General features: G+C 42.5%; 1 protein-coding gene across 1 annotated transcript in view; it reads right to left on the reverse strand.

The window, feature by feature from the left end:
- Positions 1-20922, reverse strand: part of LOC121182701 (WT1 interacting protein) — a 29058-nt gene that overhangs the window by 5651 nt on the left and 2485 nt on the right. Inside the window, exons 2-6 of the mRNA XM_041039367.1 lie at positions 14535-14636; positions 3285-3352; positions 1743-1805; positions 1172-1302; positions 817-868 (exon numbers count right to left, since the gene is read on the reverse strand). Of these exons, the coding sequence (XP_040895301.1) occupies positions 817-868; positions 1172-1302; positions 1743-1805; positions 3285-3352; positions 14535-14636 (416 nt within the window). The remainder of the gene's footprint in view (positions 1-816; positions 869-1171; positions 1303-1742; positions 1806-3284; positions 3353-14534; positions 14637-20922) is intronic.

A 20922-nucleotide genomic window follows, 5' to 3' on the forward strand; every position in this document is an offset into this window, starting at 1 on the left:
ACACACAGTCAGACCTTCACCTTACATCAGTCCAGTGTTGATCCACTAACCTGAAGGTCTGAGGTTTGATCCCTGATGCAACACACACACACACAACCTCCTCCGCTCAGCACAGAGACTTACACCAGAGCTGATATAAGTATTCATGGTTTTATAGCAAACAGAAGGAGAAAGTTTGGATTTTTTTAATAGTTTCTTTGCTTCTGTTTTTCCATTTTTCTTAAAGAAACTTTTATTACTTTTATTACATTTAGCTTGATTTGTTTTTAAGTTATGTTGTAGTGAGAAAACATTTCAGGCAAATAACTTTAGCTCAATTTTTATGGTTTATTGCAGCTTTTATCCTATGATAACCTTGCTGCTGTTGATTTTAGGTTGATAGAGCGTGACTAACAGGAGAGAGATAAGTGCTTTGATAGCTAAATGGCATATTAATAGAAACAAAGATGATCTAAAACCTGATGTCTGAAAGGTGAAATTTTAAAACACTGTACAGTCACGTCGGGAAAAAAAAACTTATCTAATGTTTATCTTGACGTTTATCTTTAAATGTTTCTAATGAAGCCTGTAAAATGTATCATCCTGATTGCCAACTAAACTTAAAGTCATTAAATCTGCTATTTTACTTATTTTCAACAAGCGTTTTTAGTTTTCTTCACCAGTTCATGTGTCTATATAGTTGCTCAGTTCAATACACGGTGGTCCATTTGTTCAACCAGGATGGATTTTTAGCAGAGCATATTTCCTGGAGATGACGACCTGAACATATATGTGAGATATACTGGAACTTGCATGCATTTAGAATTGCTCCTTTACCTGGGCTGGAAGGATGGGCTGGTTGCAGGAGGCACACTTGGGGGCAAAGACCCTGTTATGGAAGAGACAAAAAAAATGACAAAGTGGAATATTCACATCAGTCTGTGTGTAATGTAAATCACCAGACTTCTTATTTCAAACTTTTATTCCACACATTTTTCCATATAAATATCAGAATAATACTAGTTTAAACAAATAATAAATAACAGCCACGGGAGTAGAGGGACTACCATATATTTTGTGCTGTTTCCACATTCCAAATTTTTAAACAGCTAGTTTGTAAATCCCAGGCCACGTTCTGTCACACAGTCATCACATTTTTTCCGTACAGCCAGCAGGGAGCTGTTCTCCTTACGTGTGGTAGTCTTTGACACAGTAGATGTTGTTCTCAACGTCCACGGTGAAAGGCACTCCATCTAGACCCTCTTTACACACCACGCAGCGGAAACAGCCTGGATGGTAGGACTTGCCCAGCGCCTGGAGGATCTGGACACCCACACGTGGAGAAAAAACACACACACAAGATAACGGTAAGACTTGGGAGCACGGCCGCTGAGTTCATGTGATATCGTACAACGGGCTGCCATCTGGGAGGTTTCTTTAAGTCCAGATTAAAAACGTAAATTCAGCGAGGGTGGTGTTATGTCACGTGTCAGGGAGAGCTTTATTGTCAAAAGATGTCAGGTCCGAGATTTGAAAATTAAATGAACCAAGCTGGACTGCAAGCTATGTCGCACTCAATAAATAACTCTGTTTTACTTATGATACACACAATGATGCATCAAGCAGATGGAGTTAAAGCTCCATTCAAGCATCCAGCACAATGCCTTGTCAGTCCAGTCTTGAAAAATACAAGACACACTACAAACACCCCCCCCCCCATATCTCACATGGACTCTCTGCCTTATGTGTGATAAAGCTCTTACCATCTCCATGATGAGGTGACCACACACGAAGCACTTCTCAGCCGTCTGCTGGAAACCAGAGTACTGTGGGAGAGACAAGACACAGGGTTTATCATCCTCAGCAGTGAAGTCTTGAAAAAAAAATTGTGTGCTGGCCATTCAATCAGTAAATGATGACCAGCTTCACATCTGATGTATGAACATGCTTCAGCCTTAGAGTCGGCTATAGAGGGCGCTGTTGCGCTCTTAAAATAAACATGAAAAGGTTTGTTTCAGAAGCCTTTGTCTCTCAGCTGACATGTTCACCAGGCAGCAGTGACCTGTGTTTTTTTATTCTCCCTCTGTTGTTTGTCTGCACTGCTGCTACACTCATACAGTTACATCCATCCACATGTGAGACCTGCCATGTTTGGACAGTGAGCTTCTCCACTGCTCCAGCTGGGTGTGAAGTGCCTTCTGTGTGTTACAGGAAACAAAACACCCATCGATAGCCCCTTTCCCTTACACTCAAACCACAGGCAGATAATGAAGGTGACCATCTGCGGCTCACAACCCCCTCAGGGTCGTGACCTGATGACTCTGGGGGTGGGGGCATGTGGGGGGACATGGCTACCAGGTGGAGGTGATGATGGGCAGCTTGCCCCCTGCCCCCTGACATCTCTACATCAGATCTACCATCTGCCACCACCCACCCCTGAAACACCCCAAGGGTCGACAGGCCAGACTGTTCAAGTCTCAGCCATAGGAGGCAGGTGGAAGGAGATTAGTCTCATCCCGTCATCTGACCTGCAGCATCAGTGTATCACTGAGAGGCACTGATTGCAAACAGCAAAACAGGAATTTTAGTATTTCCTAACAGATCAGCGGGTTAAACTCTAAGGGGAAGCTGCCTATAAACAGGAAGTAAAGACAGCAGTTCAGGCCATGTGTTATGAGGTTGTTTGGATTATAAAGCTGTTTTCAACAATCGTGTTACTGAAACCTTTTGTAAGCTCCTTCCTCCATGTTCAGAACCAAACTCTGTCACAGTTTAGATGAATGTTCTTGGTCTTAGTAACAGAATCACATACAGCTTCAGTACAAAAAATGAGTGATCAGAAATGTTATTCCTTCATTTGGACAATTAGCATCTTATTGTGTTCATCTAAACTTAGTATTATGATATTTCTGACAGTAAGTGAAGGCACCATGAGAGCAGGGCCCCGTGTCTGCCCTGTTAACCTGAAGCAGATGGACCAGGGGCCTGAGAGCTACAGCTGTCCAACACACCTCCTCCCACTGTTAATTGTAAGTGCTGGAGAGGAGCACGTGGGGTAATTGAGCTCCTCTGGGAAATTTGGGGGAAATTAGCGTGAATTGGAGGGGTGGTGCTTCACTCCTAATTGTAGCTGCGATGTCTGTTTCCTCTGGAGGGTTGCAGAATGCAGTTGGACATCCTAATCCCTTGTTCTCTGCTCCACCCGCTCCTCATTCGCCGCAGCATGAGGCAATGATACGGCGCTATCAGCTTATCTGCTCATCACACAACAAAATCAATAAATCATGAGCACACAATTGACTCACCAGGAAATCCTCCTCACAGTACACCTTCCCATTAACGTTGTAGAACGCTTTCCCTCGCAGCCTCCTCCCTGAAAGGAAACACAACAAATTATATCTACATCTCAAGTGTGGAATACAAGAGTTCAGATAATGTGCTGCTGCAGATATGGTCAGAAATATATGGACACCCATTTCATGTACATTTGGTCTGTGGTTATTTTTTATAATAATATTAATTATATTTTAGACAATTGTGTGCTTCCAACTTCGCGGTAGTTTGAGGACAGCATTTTCTTATTTCAACATCACACTGCCACCATGTACAAAGCCAGGTCCATAAAGAAGCTTGGAGGAACTTTGTTAGCTTACACACAGCCCTGTTTTAAACCAAGTCTCCACCTTTGTGATGCACCGCAAACACAGAGTGTGAGGCAGGCCAACATCCCTGTCCGACCTCAGTGAACACTTGGTAACATCAGCATTTAAAATGGAATTGCAAATTCAGCTCAGTTCAATGGACTCATCACTTTCAGTGGACTTGCTCACAGGGCGACGTTAATCCAGGTAAAACCTCCACACTGTGTTCAACTTCGGTGAACTTTGACAAGGTTGATCAGTACCAAGCACAGTGCTGACCTTTGAGGTGACGGAAAGCTAGAGAGTCCAAAATAGAGGAAGTTCTCGTAGTGTAATTAGCTGTGCTGCAAACTCCTCTATCAAAATAAAATCTGTTATGCAAAAGAACTAAGGCCACATTAATAGTTATGAGAAATGATTCAATGTTACAAATACACCTTTTCTCTTTTTATTGAACAAAATAGTGTACAATATTGAACAAAATACTATGGGGGAGGAAACAGAACAATAGAGAGAAAATAGAGAGAAGCTCCAAGAGCTACTGTGACTGATGAGGTGAAGAGGTAGCCGTTAGCTTGCCAACTACAGCAGTTCATCAAGCAGCTGTATGAATAGAGCTACTAAGCCACTAAGCACCAAGAGGCAAACAGATTGATTCCTCTGTACCACTTTCTGGTGTGACCATGTCTTAACCTGAACTTGTGCCTGACTGGGAGCAAAACCAAGTCTTGACAAAATGTTAAAGGCACATTCAACTGATGTACCAATCAAGATTAGTTTACTCTTCATGGGGAGTGCCACTCAGATTGTGAAAACTGTTGTAAAATGTATTTTGAGTTTTTTGAGGGGAGCTTTCAAACGTCCGAGAAAGCGCCATGCCATCAGGGTTATTTACGTTTCTTGTCAGCTTGGAGATTTTATATTTTAAAAACAAAACTTTCTTTAGAAATTGTGGCTGAAATTTTTGAAAGACATGGGTATATCTCCAGAGCAGGGAGCTGTCTCAACAAATCATGCTACCAAGATGTATCATGGGAATTACAGGACAGTACACTGACAGGATACCAGCCCATACTACAGAGTAAAAATCATGATATCCGTGTTTTTTTTTTTTTTAAATTACAACACTTGTGAGTCCTCCAACTTTATGGAAGGGCAACTAAGTCACTGGATGGCCTCTTTAAAGCCCACAGTTTGGGAATGAGACATTCAACAATCAGTAAGATGAATAATGCTGGTGTTTCAAAACACACTGTGTCTGAACAAGTCTGGGTCAAAAGATGTTTTCATTTAAATGTTTTCCTGTGTCTGTGATCAGACAACAGAACGAGTATGTAATGGTGATTGAAACGCTGCCCATTAAGACTGCATGTTAACCACTTCCAAGCTGTTTCTCTGCGCTGCTAAAAATCCTGACTTTATAACTGTGATGTGGTCTCACAAAAAACTTCATACACATAAGTTGGAGACAGTGGCTGTGCTATGATTTTGGCTATATTGACCTGTAAAACAATCACTTACAGAGAAAGTCAGGAGCTCATTGAAATCTATGTTGGCTGCCATGTGGTCAGTGAGACACATAAAGAGGTATGCTTGTGGACGGAAGGCTTGACCTCAGGCTTGTGAGGCAATACTGGCAACTCTTGTCTCCAGAAATTAGCTGAGATTTGTTGCTTTAGTCCGAAAAGTTGATAAATCTGGAAACAAAGGCGCTAAGTTGGAAACACTGCCTGTAAATGCCCCCTGATGGCGGAATTAGAAACTGCTCACACTAATTAATTAGAAGAAAGAGCAACGGCCAATGGGAAACCTCCAGCACTCTGCAGGTCGACCAGTGGTTTAACTTCATCACTCACTCAGTTATTTTGGGCTGGGCCAAACATTTATGTGCAATTATGTCAAAAACAATTAGTGAATTTAGGATAAGATTATATCAGACACAGCACACCAAATACAATTTTGACACAATGTCTGTTCACCTCAGACACGTCAGAGTACATCATACTGTATGCCTCTTCTGCCATCTCTCTATAGCCACAGCAGGACATCAGCACAGAGCAGATGGCTAGCCAAAGGTAAGCAATGTTCTGCCTGTGCCCCCGTCTAATTACTTCGACCATTGATCCAAACAGGAATCCATTCACAACCCATACGCAATCAATACAGCAGGCTGCTTCCCAAACCCCCCTCCCTCCCCCAGAATCTCTCCTCTTCCCATTGTGCGCTGCTCACAGACAGACCAACAATAGCAGACTGGAGGGAGGATGTCCCAAACTTTGACACATGCACGAACACAGGCCATGCTGAAACGATTAGCATACTGAAATGCATCAATGTGATTATCCCCTAAAAACTCTGGTCATCTATCAGGACAGAAGAGCAGACTCTTGCTGCTAATATTGGCTTTACTCATTTTTCTACATCAATGTTAAATGAAGACTTTCTTGGCTGCTGCTTAGACTAATGAAGCAACTTTCAGACATCACTTTGGTGGACTTCTGTCATTGTTTTTTTTTTTTTTTTATGTGAAGACTAAAAATAATTAAATAAATAGCTGGAGCCTTACAACACACCCAGTGAAACATGCCCACATCACAGTGGGCCCAGGTTCAGCACACTGAGCTTCCAGCACCGAGGACTGAATTCCTCTGGATGAGCCTTCATTCATCAGAATCCAAGTCTGAATCCAATCTAACAAGGAAATTCTGCTGCGGGCTGGCTTCTGCAGCCCCCTGCCATGCATCCCTCACAGATCGCCCATTCAAATTCATTTAAAAGCAGCGGTGTCTCTCTGGCAGCGCGATGACTTCACCCGAAGGCTGGCAGACGAAGCACACGGATCTCATAAATCTGCTGGATTAGTCAGATTTAATTGTCGTCCCGAGCCACCATTGATTTTATGGGTGTCCCAGCATGGGAAAGACGTCCCCCCCCCCCCCCACCCTTCTTTTTAACACTGAAATTTATGCAATCGCTGTATTTCACACACAAACACTGTGTCACAATGCTGGGAGATGGCAATACATTAACACCCACATAAATGGCTGGAGCGGCCGAGGAATGCTGTCCACACAATAGGTGAGACTTTTAAGACTTTGAGACTGAGCGGCAATTAGCATTTTGGTAGCGTGGAGCAAAGAGAAAAGCAGGACCAAGGAAGAACTCCATGTGAAGCAACTCTTAGGAGACATTGTCTTCAAAACCAGGACTTTTGCAGAGGCTAAACTTGCAGGAACATTGAGATTATAGTGAACAGTGCAGCAGCAGGGGCTGTGAGGTGTTGCTGTGTGCTCGTCTGTGGCCTCTGCTCTGGGGTTCGGGGTCTGGAAGGTGAACACAAAGGCCTCAGCGCTGATGACTGTGTGGAGCGCTGCTAGGGGAGCGGGCCGACTGAGCAAACGGGGACATTCTTTCTGCCTGAGGTCACTAGCTGGTCCCATTCAACCCCCCGCACCTCTCCAACACCCGCTCTCTGCCCGCTTCCCTCACCGAGAAAAGGAGGGGGAGGGCTCCGTGCCTGCCTCTCTCTCCTCTGGCCCTTTGTCATCAGACAGCACTGCAGAGAAACTTCAATGCACAATTCATTTTATCCCCTTCAAAATATACCTTTATTTTGGTATCCAAAAGTGTACTTCTTTGTAAAAAACAGAACTTTCAATATGAATTTAAAAAATGTCAAATCCATATGATCAAAAACTGACTGAGATTAAACAAAAACAGAAGAATTCCTCTTGAACAGATAATATAACTAAACATAGTAGTTTGGATGGTAAGCCAAAGACAGTTTCCTCAGTATGATGAACAATGAAACACAGTGATGACTTATTTTCACCTCTCACTCCGCTTACTCACAGTATGCTCAGTGTGTTACTGCCGGGGTTTTAAGACCTTGACCTCTGCACTCCTTAATGCTGGCTGCTTGCAATTTTTGGTGATTTAGGAATTAAAGCTCATTCTGCTAATGCACTCGTTTTGGATGATGGTGTTGCCATGGAAATGAGTGTCGGTCTGGTTAAATAGGACCAATGTGTCACCAAGGCAAAAGGTATTATTCAGCTAAATTTTCCTCTGGCACAGCTGCACAATGGTGTTGAGCCTGTTTACACATAATTAAACTGAAACTTGCTTGTTTCCCTGAATAAACCAGCAACATATACTGGTGGCCATCAAAGGTTGTCTGGAGACAGATATTGTGTCACAAAGTTGAATTTTAATAAATGTAATTTTTTATGGTTTTCCTGGGAGCTTCAGAAACCCAAAAACCTAAACACAGTACTTTCACCAAAATGAATGAGGGGGTCTTGCTTGCCTCGACTAAAGGCTGCCTAGCACCTCTAAAAGATCAAGTGTCAAGGCTGGCATCCTATGTGTTAATGTAAGAGAAGACGACAGGAGTTCTTTACATGTAGTCTGACCTGAACGTTTACCTGTGAGCCTCGACTCAGGGCAACAAAGGTAACATGGCATTAAAAACATGGCCAGTGAGTACAAAACTCTTCTTCGATTAAGTGTGCGGTCACAGATACACTCGTCTCTGCAAATGCTGAGTCCATCTCTCACTTGCTTCAGCTGAAGCCCATGTGAATGATAAATGAAAGTATTGGTTTGAACTTTGTTTAACCGTGACAGAAACTCTGACAGCCTTGAAGCATGTTGTATTTGAAAATGGAGGAGTCTTCCTGTGGTGTGCTATGTTTGCTATGCTCTCTATTTATCTATTATGTGCGTTGTACCCCTGACATCACATCCTCCGCGGGGACAGTACATGTTTGTTGGACTAAAGCAATGTGACGGCACTTTAAAGAACATTTGACTAGATAAACAATATTTTACCATGGAAACATCTAAATAAACATCTAAAATTGCAAATCCTGCAACAGAAGTGGGTCATATCAGGTCACATTCCAAGTAGAAGCATTCGTCAACTTCCTATTGGTCATATGCCTGTTGATGTGTTTCAACATGTCATGACTGTTCCTCTTTGTGAAGGCAGTTTCCCTGTGCTTGACATATGACTTTATGATTTGACACAACACATCCTCAAATACGCAATCTTTAGCTCTGCCGGACTGGCTTATGGTAGGTGAAGGTCGCAGTTGAAAACATGCAAGCAATCACATATCCAAGTCTGGCTGGGCAATCATGTTGAGCATCCAAAAACAGCCTGGACTCACCTGCATTCACACAGAAAGAGCTCACAGCATGTCAACATCAGGTTTCATCCTTCTAAAGCCATTTCCCATTTCTACTGGAGTTAGATAAAAGACAATGGGTGGAAGTGTAACATGTTGACAGCTGATAAAACAGATAAAACAATGGGGTGATTTGTGTTAGCTGTATTTTATCACTTCCATTACTTCTATGTTTTGCCACTGACAATAAAACCAGTTAAAGAGAGGTAGTACTCTCGCTGTTGCTGGTGGGAGGCATCGTTCAGTGTCTCTGTTCTCTGTCTCTGGCAGAGAAACCAGAGCTCTGGCCTGGATAGACGGACAGATAAATGTGGTGATTTGCTCACAGAGGAGCTTCAAACTGATTTTTTTTAAACCATGCCATGGCGAGCCTGAGCAGGCCTGCAGTCTCATGAGTATTTTTGGTGAAAACCCAGTCGTGGAAAGTACAGCACAGGCAGCAGTAAGCATATTATCCACTATGAATGATGCAGTTCAGCACTAGGATCGGTTACATACCACTCTGTTGTGATCAGTAATGACCACCACACCCCTTGAGAAAGCCAAAGTTATACTGAAACCGAAACACATTCCAACACCGTCTAATGTCATGTCTTGATTACAAAATATTAAAGCAATTTTACCCCCAATACACCCCGACAGAGAGCTGGGGAAGAGGTGTGTCCTGGATCCTCTCTCTGTGCCCATGTTCAGAACATCTTGTGAGGTGAGTGGTTTACAGGTGATTTTCATCTTTAAAACTTTTAATTAAAAAATAATAATAGGGGACATTATGATGTTTTCAAAACCTGTTGGATATTTGTTAGAAATTTAACCAAATGTCACATCTAAGTACAATCTCACAAGAATAACGGCTGGGAAATGGAGAATCCACAGATTCCAACAGCATCTGAACCATATTTTATATCACTGCAAAGACACTGACAGAAAGATCGAGCAAACGTGTCGCAGCGTTCGTCGACCAACTAGGGTTAAAGCACAGCTGCAGGGAGAAGACTGGTAGAAATGTGGCAAGAACTGCAGAGGCTGATGTGTCTTCAACTGTGCACAAAAAGACGAGATGTGGAAAAGAGGGATGAGAGTGTGTGTACGAGAGAGAGAGAAAGCTTTTTCTTAGTAGTTCCCACTGGAAATGTACTGTAAATAATATCCTCTAGTCTAGGATGCACTGTTATTTTCTCATCTTGTAGTCTCAGCGTGTTTGGGGATGTAAAAGCAAATGAGCTATGAAATTTCAGATGACGTGTCAGTCTGAGTCTGCCTTGTTTCTGCCACTATCACCATTAAATCTGCCTGTATCATGTTCGTGAGGAGGTGGACTGACAGCGTGGTAATGCTGCTGATAGTGTAAGAATAACATTTGCAATGAGCAAACAAATACTGACGTGTGATGGTGAGGTGTACAGTTGGAATGTAAACATTCAGCTGAAGTTTACATATATGGCCCATAAATGTGCCCCACCACCACCACCACCACCACCACCACCCCTGCAGGCAGGTGAAGTCTGCTTTGCCCTGTGGCATGAGCCTGCACAAAAGCAAAATTCATCTGCGGTCAACATTTCCATGCCAACAAATGAAGACCTGAGACACCTCCCTGGCAACAGACATCTGATTAGTTTGGCCTCTTGTTGTCAGTATTTGTCATGATACTTTATTTACCACAGACATCCACATATTAATCAACAGTGAAAATACTGGAGGGTTATGATATAGATTATAGCTGCACCATGTCTCGCAGCAGCCAGTCTCTCTGTTATTCATTAAAAGAAGAGGAGGAACTCTACTGTGTGGCTGTAAGCCCAAGCAAACCAGAGAAGTTAAATCGAGGGTGTCAAAAATACAATGCTTCTACAGGCTTATTAGCTGCTGGCTCACTGACCAGCTGCTAATGACAACGCTTGGTCTTATATAACAAGATACTGACTTTATAACAATATATTTATCTACAGACTGGTATATCTTATATCTGTGTTACAGCTATATAGAATCTTTAAGATAAACTTACTGTTTTTTTTATATGACAGCATCCACAGACAAAGTATTTCCTTATTTTTATCATAATATCATAATATTTCTAAAAGCAGTGCTGTAATGAGAGTGCATGTAAACATACTGTATGACTCCAGGAACATAACACAAAGAACTGAACGTTCCCTATTTTCCAGCTTTCTCGCTTCCACTGCCTGGCAGGTGCAACTGGTGATGGTGAATGATTTGAGAAATTCAAGCCCCTGAGCTCTCTTCTGCTGCCAGTGCTTTCAGAGGCCGCTTGGATAACTGTAACACAGAAATGAGTCATCAGCCTTGCGGTTGACAGTCTGCTCATCCAGCCCGAAGCAGTGTGTTTAATTTTTTTTTGGTGTTGTTTTTTAAATCTGGAGAGGGCGTGTTTATTTTCAACAACACCCTGCCTCACAGTCACACGGAAATATATATTCACTCCAGTTAACATGCGTTTATGTGGGAAAATATATTCACTAGCAAACTGGGCAGAGTGCAACTCCTTCTGCTACAATACCAGCTACAGAGGGATACTGATGACTTGGTTCATGGCACTTCAGTAGTGGCTGTGAGAGGTGGAAGCACTGCTCTGCACTTATTGAACTTTTATGCCACTTCACAATTTCTGTACAATCCAGAAATGGAGATACTTGAGACTATTCTTCTAGGACAAAATCCAGCCCTCATTCCTAAAACTCTATCTATTTGTGTAGCTGCATGTCTGCACATGCATGCATGCATGCGCTTCTCCGTGCATGTGCCATTTAATGTGAGCTCATGCCAGGCCTGCCCCCTCTGATAAGCAGGTCTGGTACACTTTGTGACTGTCCGATTGAAGTCCTCCAGGGAAGGCCGGCTTGAAGTGGAGGGGGGTAGTTTGCATTCTTGGCCATTTCATGAAAAAAGGGTGCAACCATGGGAGTAAGCCAAGAGGAGGGCTCAATTATGCATGGTTAAACAAAGCCCAAGGCTACCAGCGAGCAATGTCTCAGCAAACTCGGCCTCACTCTGGAGCTCCAGACTCCAGGAGGACCCTACTCAGGGGCACAGGGGAGAAAGGAAAAAACAAAAACCACAAACCAAAAAACAAACAGGGACATAAGAACGTAGCTCCTGATAAATCACTGGATTGTGTTATGACAAGTGCAGGCACATTGAAACCAAACTTCTCAGAGGCCTTCAAAACTCTGCTTAAAAGCAAACATTTCCATTCACACGAGGTCAAATGATACATCACAGAGTTTACGTTACCAATAAACCATCTCGAGAGGCGAGATGGCCTGTGAAGCTATCAGCAACGGCCCGCTCTGAGCCCAGAAAATGACTTGTTAACTAATCGTAGACATGATTTCTCCAGTATACGCAACAATAACTCTTTCAGGAGCTGTCTGTGGTTTTTGTCTAACAGCGATAAAGTCCTACATAGCTATTTTATGATGTAACTGCCCCCTTCTCCAATCATTCTTTAAGAGTATTTTTAGTCTTCAGAGGAGATAATCTGGCTATTTTACGGATACGATTATGAGAATCGGCGTGTTTGCTTTGTTTCAGCAGTGAAAGCTGAAAACTTCTACATAAACCCTAAAAACATAATTAGGCCTCTACTGATGCAGCAGATGCACCTTTAACCAGGTCAAAGGCTACTTTTCCACAGCAAATCCCACAACTTCAGCAACTGGACACTCGGCATCTGGCCCCTCTTTCTTCAGACACACAATAAATCGGAAAGTATGTGGCTTTGGTTACATGTAAATTATAGGCAGTTCTTCCAGAGCCGGAGTGGGTGGGGTGGAGGATCAGTATCCATGTATAGTGCACATATGAATGGAGGCAACCTGGCTAAAAAGCTTCTCTCCCGACATCTTCCTCTTGTTTCCCCGGGAAACAGGAGAGGAGGGCTGGCGTCGGGTGACAGGGACGTCCAAAAAAAAAAAAAAAAAAAAAAACCCACACACACAGACACAGACAGAGAGACACAGAGACACACACAAAATCTATACTGTACTTTGAGCTGAAGAGCAGATTTAATTACAGTCTTAAAGAGCAAATAATGTCAGCATTTTATTTCTTTGTGGCATTATTAGCTTGTTCCTGCCACAGCGAACCGAGCTGCCTGTTAATCTACCGAACAGACTTCAGCCTGAGGTTTTTTTTTTTTTAAGCAGCAGATGTTTTGATCCCGACTATGACACCACCTCAAATAGAAAGCTGGTGAGACTAATGATGATATTTCAGCAGAGACAGGAGCGGCTGAAGCCTGGAGCGAGCGTGTTTGATAAAAAAAAAAAAAAAATAACAGAAAATGTGCAGACAGAGAAGGTGGGGACCCTGGACACAAACTGAATCAAAAACTATTGGAGCAGTTTTCCCCACTGTTTCCCCACATGGTTTCTGAGAATGACTGATGCTGCCTGTAAGATGTGGGATGTGTTTAAAGCATAAATACGTTTGAGACATTAAGACTCATGGATGTGATTTTCGAACACCTGAAGATACTAAAGCCAGGTAAACTAAAAGAAGCAAACATTTTCGTGATGTAAAGAATGGGGGCACCATTTTCCTGGGCCAGAACCAGGAAAACAGCAACAGAGAATGGCAACAAAAAGGTTGATAAGAGTGGATGACATCGAAAAGGCTGTAAAGATTATTGTAAGTTATGGAAACACGACGTCTTAAACGAACATATTTCCTCACTTTTTCTGAAAAATGTTAAGAACTCACAGAGACCGCTACTGAAACTTCCAACCACGACATGAGATGAAACAAGACAGGTGCATGCCAGTGTTTGAAAAGTTAGTTATGGCCTGATCTGCTCGTCCACATGGTCAGAAGTTGCAGCAGCAGGTCCGGCAATGACGTACAGTCAATGTGCATAAATATCACACTCACACTTCACATATCACACTCCTTCTCTGGGTCATAACAGTCTGAACACACAGACATGAACATACGTTTAGAATCAGTGTAACTGACACTTTCCAAGAATATCATCATCTCCAGTGTCTATCGCAATTAAATATCCAGGACTCATCACGATTTCAAGTTTTCTTCAGTATCAAACTGAGTCATTGATAGCTGTCTGTACATCTGTTGTTACTCTGAAAAGAGGAACTAACAGCTAACAGCATAATTTAAATGGCACCAACTTGCCAAAGTGTAAACAAATGTCCCAGTTTTATCTGAGGGGGGACCCACAATGTTAAACCTTGGAAACTCCAGGTGCTGAATAATAATGACATCATCTGCACTACTTGCTACTGATTGGTTAGAGAAAAATTTCACCTGCCTTCGAAACAGAAATCATGAACATGAAGTCCACATGAAGTCAAACTGAATGAAGTGAAGCAGAAATAACAGATTCGGTTTGATGATCAGGCTAAAAAATGAAAGGCCGAAGACAGGGCTTTGAAATACAGCACAACAGCTGCGATATAAAAGGGGTAATTCATTAGCAGGCAGTTAACTGTTCACATTTTTTGACAAGCCATTAACGCTGTGGATCTGTAGATCTACCAGCCTGGTCTCCAAATGTAGAAAGCAGACTGTAGAACACGCTTTAAGTGTAAAATCATACAGTGGTGAAGCACAGACGCTAAAATGCCACAAAAGGTGTCACTGCACAATGCTGCCATACAGACACCAGCTGAACACACATTTGCAGACTGGGTGGTGAAACTATTATATACTAATATTTCACTTGATTGTCAGTCTTACTTACCACAGGAGCAGCAAGTGAAGCAATTTGTGTGGTACAGGTTCCCCATGGCCTGGCAGGCTTGGCTGGCTCCATATACACCTTTCCCACATTTGACGCAGATACCTGTTAAACACGGGAGGTCAGTTAGTCGATGTTTTGCACGCTGAGCAACGCACTCTGTACGCAACAATAAAATAAGAGCATCTCACAGCGTGTGGTGACAGGAAATCTCCAGGGAATCATTCAAAGCATGTTGTCTCTGTGAGATTTCAACATTTTCAGAATAAAACGATTCTTTAAGTCCAAAGAAAAGCACTGATTTACCTCTACGTGAGATACTGTTTCCTACAGCACAGCACTTGCACCAGAAGAATCACACAATTTGCTGGACATGCTGCAAGCCTTTGCTGGAAGCTTTGCTGAAAAGCTGATCGAAGAAAACACACGACTCTGCCAAACCCTGTGTGCATTCCTTTAATTATGCAATATTCAAATGTGAAAATGACTAATCTGCTACAAATATCAGCACTACTGTGTTTCCAGAGGCAGATTTCATCCCTTGTTCTCTCTGCATCTTTTGATGGCCTTTGAAGACCGACGACACAATGAAATTCAGAGATGTCAAAGCAAGTCAAGCTCTGAAACCAAACCGTCCCAAACATAAAACATGAAGCAGACCATTACAGATGCCTTTAATTGCAGGCTAGAGATGTGTGACTGCGTTCCAAATTTCAGCTTGTGATTTTTAACTCACAAGAACTATATTTTTTTTAACATATTTCTTTTCCAGTTGCAGAAGTCTAATCCAAACTTCTGACATTTCCATGCATTTCATCATACTGTTTGAAGGCAGACTACTTCAGGAAAGATGATTATTGTATGAAAAAGGCAGAGGATGTGAGGGGATTGTCAGGAAGGGCAGAGCAGAAACCAGGCCTGTGTTCCAAAGACTTTCTGTGCTTTCCTTTGTTACAGGAACCCCTGACTTGACTTTAAAGGAGATTCTGATCATTGCAAGTAGTAACTTTTGACTGAACTGTGGTATAAAACATTTGCACTGCATATTCATGAACACTCAACTTGTACATCTAGTCTGTTTTAGAGCCCTCATAGATGAGAATAGTTTTTTAAAGTTGTTAAGGGCTGTTTTCTTCCTTCTCTAACAAAATATATATCATAATCAGCTTTAAAGCCCCAGGAAACTCTCTGTAACATCAAACTATGTAATTAACTGTGTCAGTGTTGTTTGATCAGATCTGACTGACAGTGCTGGCAACATAAGCAAAACCTCCACCTCTGTAATCAGATTCTGATTCAAATGCTGCTAAACTGTAATCACTTTTTTTCCCCAAATGAACCACATCTGCTTCAGACCAGTGAGAACAAAAACCTTTCATGTAAAATAACCATAACTGTTTCAGCTTTGTTGTAGTTGAAAGTAGTAGTGTGTTATTTCTGTGTGACTATAGAACTTAAAGTCTTCCTCGTGTTGTACAAAAACCCAAATCTCAGAAACAAAACTGATGACATGACCTTGGTGTCCCTAATGCCAGTTAAAACCCCAACAATACTGATACGGTAGTTTGTGAAGGCTGGGTGGTGCCTGCTTGCACCTGCACAACAATTTGTCTCACCCAAACAAGTTGTCCACAGTGGAACATGCAGGACAGGAGGTCAGGGGACAGTTTCATTGGTGTTAAAGGGGTTCACCTGTCTTGCTGAGGTGGAACCTTGATAAAATATGTCAAGGAAGGGACATTTTAATTAACATTTCACTGTGATAGTTTATCCCAAAAGTCTGATAATAAGGTTTTACTTTTACCATTAGAGTCACTGAATGAAAACAGTGTATGAAGGATGAGTGATGCACTGACTGACCCAGCTGTCCACAGGTACACGAGTACTACACCTAAGCCTGAACTAACCAACTACACACGGTACTGTGACCTTTAGTGAAGAAACCAGATTAGGGAAAAAAAAAACACAGTGGCTAAAAAGTATTTGGAAGCAGCAGACTAACAATCTCCAAACTCTCACGCACAAGACGACCTCCACCAGGGTCACATTCCTCAGGGAGTGCAGGGTCAAAGCCTGGGTGGGGTGAGTCCAGGGTCACAGTGCCTACAGGACACAAGATCTCACAAGATCCCCACATGGGAGCTGTGCACCAACACCCCCTCCTCCCACAGACAGATTTTTACATTTACTTATCTTTAAAATACACACACACTTCAGGATAGAGTCAGAGAAACGATACACTTTCTGTGACGCAATCGTGGAATTGCCTGGCTATCTGAGGCAATGATTTCCCTTTCATAACACCTCCCGTGCAGTCTGTGACATTGTAAAAAAAAAAAAAAAACAGATAAAGGACAAGGGTACAGGAAAACCATCCAAAGGTTACATGTCTTCCCTTTACATCAGAGGTGTTTGCACAAATTAATTCATCTGAATCAAAGTCAAATATTGGCGTTTCCTGGTTTAAGCTGAACTCGTGACTGCACTCATGCATTTAACAAAGATAACAGGACAAAACGGCCGATAAGAAGGAACAAGTAGACTTCCAATGATCGTAACTGGTTAAACAATTTGGCCAAAGAAAAAAAAAAGGACTATTATAGTAAACAAAGTCGAGAAAAGAAAAAACTACACAGGTTCCTGTATGTGCTAGCCAATCTGGCATTGAAACAGTGCCTGTAACAGACAACAGCTGACCATAGCTGTCAATAATGAATGAATCATTTACTGTTGTATATTAATTCTTTGAAAATCTTTTCATTCCTGATAAGACTCCTGACAGCGCCTGGTTGAGCGAACGTAACTTATGTATTTCTTAGTCTCAGGAGAACATGAGGCCACGTTGTAAACAGAAAACCTCTCCAGAGAATCAACGACACAATGAGTGTAAATTAAAGAAAATTTTAAAAAATTTCTTACAAAAACATCCAGACAAGGAACATTTGCTCCCTGTGAATTATACACTGCTAAACTTAAACTAAACTGCTTAAACTAAAATAATTTCACTCACACTGTGTCACTGCATGTAGCTTCCCTCTCTGACTTCAGCAGCACCGACAGCCTCACATTTAACTGTTATAACAGAACCAAGGTAAAGTTTAGTAAAGCCAGAAAAGTGAGCCAGACTGAATTCACATGCTACAGGACCCAGGAGCATCTTCCTCCATGTTCACCCGAGGTGTTTGTTCCCTTTCTGTCACTCAGGACAGCACACTTCCCTTTCTGGTTATGAGCAATAACTAGAGTAGAAATAAAGCTTCTTTTGACATGGTAATACTTCACAGATTCTGAGTCTTTCTGTGAACTGCAGATGGATTTGCCCCAAAAACACAAATTCTATATTTCTGACTGATGCTAATTGAGATTACAGAGCGAGATGTAAATGTTAGTCACTACTACAGCGGATTCTTTCTATAATGATTTCTCTATGATAAAGCACTGTTATCCTGCCACCTGTCGCTACACTCAGCCCATTATGTAGCCTTGACAAAAAGGTGTCACATGGACCAACCAGGTTCACCCAACTCTCTACACATCTGCCTGAAAGACAATAAGCAGAGTCACTCATTGTCTACATTACACAGTCCCTAGCTGGTGGATGAGAGTAAAGACAAAAAAATAGGACAGTGGTGCATCTAATCTAATTCAGTGAAACAACCTAAATGTTTTCTTGGAAACACAGTAGATGAGACAGGTGTGTACCCAGGAGAACAGGTCTGTGTGTTTTATACCATTCAAAGCCTCATGTCACCATACATGTCCATTTTATGCCCAATTATCCAGCTTCATGATAACAACAGTGGTTGTTCAATGACTGGTTTCAAAAAGAAAAAAAAACCCTCTCCCTTCTTTCTTTAGGTCTTATATTTATTGCTTTACCACAGAATTAATCTATGACCATGCCCATTATCGACCTGGTGCTTCGGCTTTGACTCTCTACCCAACGGCTAAACTGAAAAAGTATGATTTATTTATACAGCTATATCGATTTGCCTTCGTTACTTTCAGTCCCTCTGGTTGCAACTATACTGCAGTTACTTAAAAATTATACGCCGTGTGCTGAGAAGACTGTCAAAATATAAACAGAGAAACTTTCTTTGTCGTGAGAGATCTGCTGAAAACAACTAACAAAGACTCCAAATGTGGTTTGTTATGATTTCTAAAAGTCCCAAAGGGTCTTGTGGGTGAGGATGTGGTTATCATTTTACAGGACGGCAAGGAAAGCCCTGCAGCATTCTTGTTATTCATTTAAAACAGGATGATGAAACTCTCGTGTTCACTTCATAACACGGACAGGATCTTGTGCATTCCGTGGGGTTGAAAAATAAAATGGCATCATTCTTGCACCTTTGGAAATTAAACACTGTTGATAAGGTTAAGCCGTGTTTGGTTTGCAGCAGCAGTACTGTTCAATATGGGCTCGTTATGCTTGTTATCACGCTAAACTAATGTGAAGGATCAAGCAAAAGAGAATCATTCTGATCTTTCTGACGTAATGGCTTTACAATATATCAATAATACTCATCAAAACACATCACGTCCCTAAAGTCATTGAAAACAACACAGAACGTGCTGTGAGTTGTAAGAAGGTCTGCACAGCCTGATTCATGAAACTTTAACAACCACTCTGTGACTCTGACTCCTTACGGCACAGTATCAAACCAACGTCTGAGAACATGAGCATGTTACGCCAGAGAACGTCAATTAAAACAAACGGAAGGTTACATTTATAGAGAGATGAACGGCAGTTTGCCATATATTTTAAAACCTCTGCACGTCTTACAGGAGCGATTCAGTTACTGCAGGTTCATGTTTCCTTCCACGAAAAAATAATAAATAACAGATAGACTTTCCAGCATCAAAGCCCGGCAACACTCCATCATTTCAGGAGAGAGGTCCTCACTTGTGAGAGAGTATTTCACACATCAGACTGTGACGTAGGCTTAAAACTTAAACTGCGACTTTTAAAAAATGTATACATCTCTTCTCATGTCAGCTGTTATTTGTGCATGCACAGTATATGCAGAGTCAAAAGGAGGCTGTAGCACAACACACAGAGCAGGCCAGTGTGCTGTCGTCCACAAGTCAGCATGTGTGTGTGTCAGGCATGTGCATGACTACTGCCATTATAATTCTAGGCAGGTGATCAGACTTGACCCCCACCAACTATGTCTGGCCCGCCAGCCAAGATCGTGTGCCAAGTGTCTGGTGTTGCCCGACTCCCCACTGGCTGGTTAATGAAGGGCTTCGCGGGGGGAGTCAGGGCGGGGTGGGGTGGGGATGGTGGTGGTGGAGGTGGAGAGGAGGGGAAATAAAAGGGTGGGGTGGGCCTCACTCTGCTGCTTCAATTGCAGGCCTGTATCAAGCCAGCTGTTGATTCACAGCTCCTTCGCCACCACAACAAACAGAGGCCACACAAGGGCCAGCAGAGCAGAGCCGGGCAGTGTGGTACACTGGCAGACAGTACTGCACACCCCACCCCACCCACCCACCTCCAAGAAAAAGCCCGGGCGATCAATTTCTACACTGTCGCTACGGAAACAGAGCTGTCTCTATTGGGCTCAGTGTGAGGAGCGACTGACTGCATTCTTCTCTCTCCCTCCCTTTTTCTTTCTCCATCTCTATTTCCACCCTCTTGCTTCTTTCTACATCATCACCCCCCCCCCCCCCCCCTTTGCTGCTGTCTTCCTCGTCTCTCCCTCCTGTCTTCCATCCTCCTTCTCTCACCTGCTTCTCTGGAACAAATCAACAGCTGTCTCAGCCTCACTCTGACCAAGTGCACTGGCTATAAAACAAGTCACTGTTCTCCAGCTTCAGCCATTTGTCTGGCTGCTAATTCAAAGGAAGACAGCAACTTCCTCAGCAGCCTTTCTGTAGCTGTGTTGCCACTGGTGAACCAAACATATCTGGTCTCAAACTCCCTAATCACAAAAACGTGCCACATTGTTGTTGAAATAAAAAAGAAAAAGAAACAACAACAACTCTTTAAAAAGCCTAAATGAAATGAGAAAGGAAGGAAGGTTTTCATTCCAAAATGCTTTTCAGATACAATGAAGGCAAAGTCAGCTTCACATCCTTACTTGCACTTGACCACAGTCTATGCTCCATGCTCCAGAGGGTAACTGCATTTTCAACAAATCCAGACCACGCTGCTCTGGCAGAACAGAAGGTTCCATTCAGTGAGGTGCAGCCCTGTGCAAATTTTAGCTCTGCCAAGACAGAAATTAGTGTTGCCCTGCAAAGCCACTCTTATCTGCCCCAGAAGAACCTGTTAGTGGTGATGTAGCCTTCGCATGTTGCAAACCGACGTTGCAGAGATGACAAACCTATAAATAAATAACTCTTGCACACCAGCAAACTCTTCTTTTTGCAATTTCTTTGAATTCCACTT

This window comes from Toxotes jaculatrix, chromosome 1 (genome assembly GCF_017976425.1).
Source record: "Toxotes jaculatrix isolate fToxJac2 chromosome 1, fToxJac2.pri, whole genome shotgun sequence".
Taxonomy (NCBI): Eukaryota; Metazoa; Chordata; class Actinopteri; family Toxotidae; genus Toxotes; species Toxotes jaculatrix.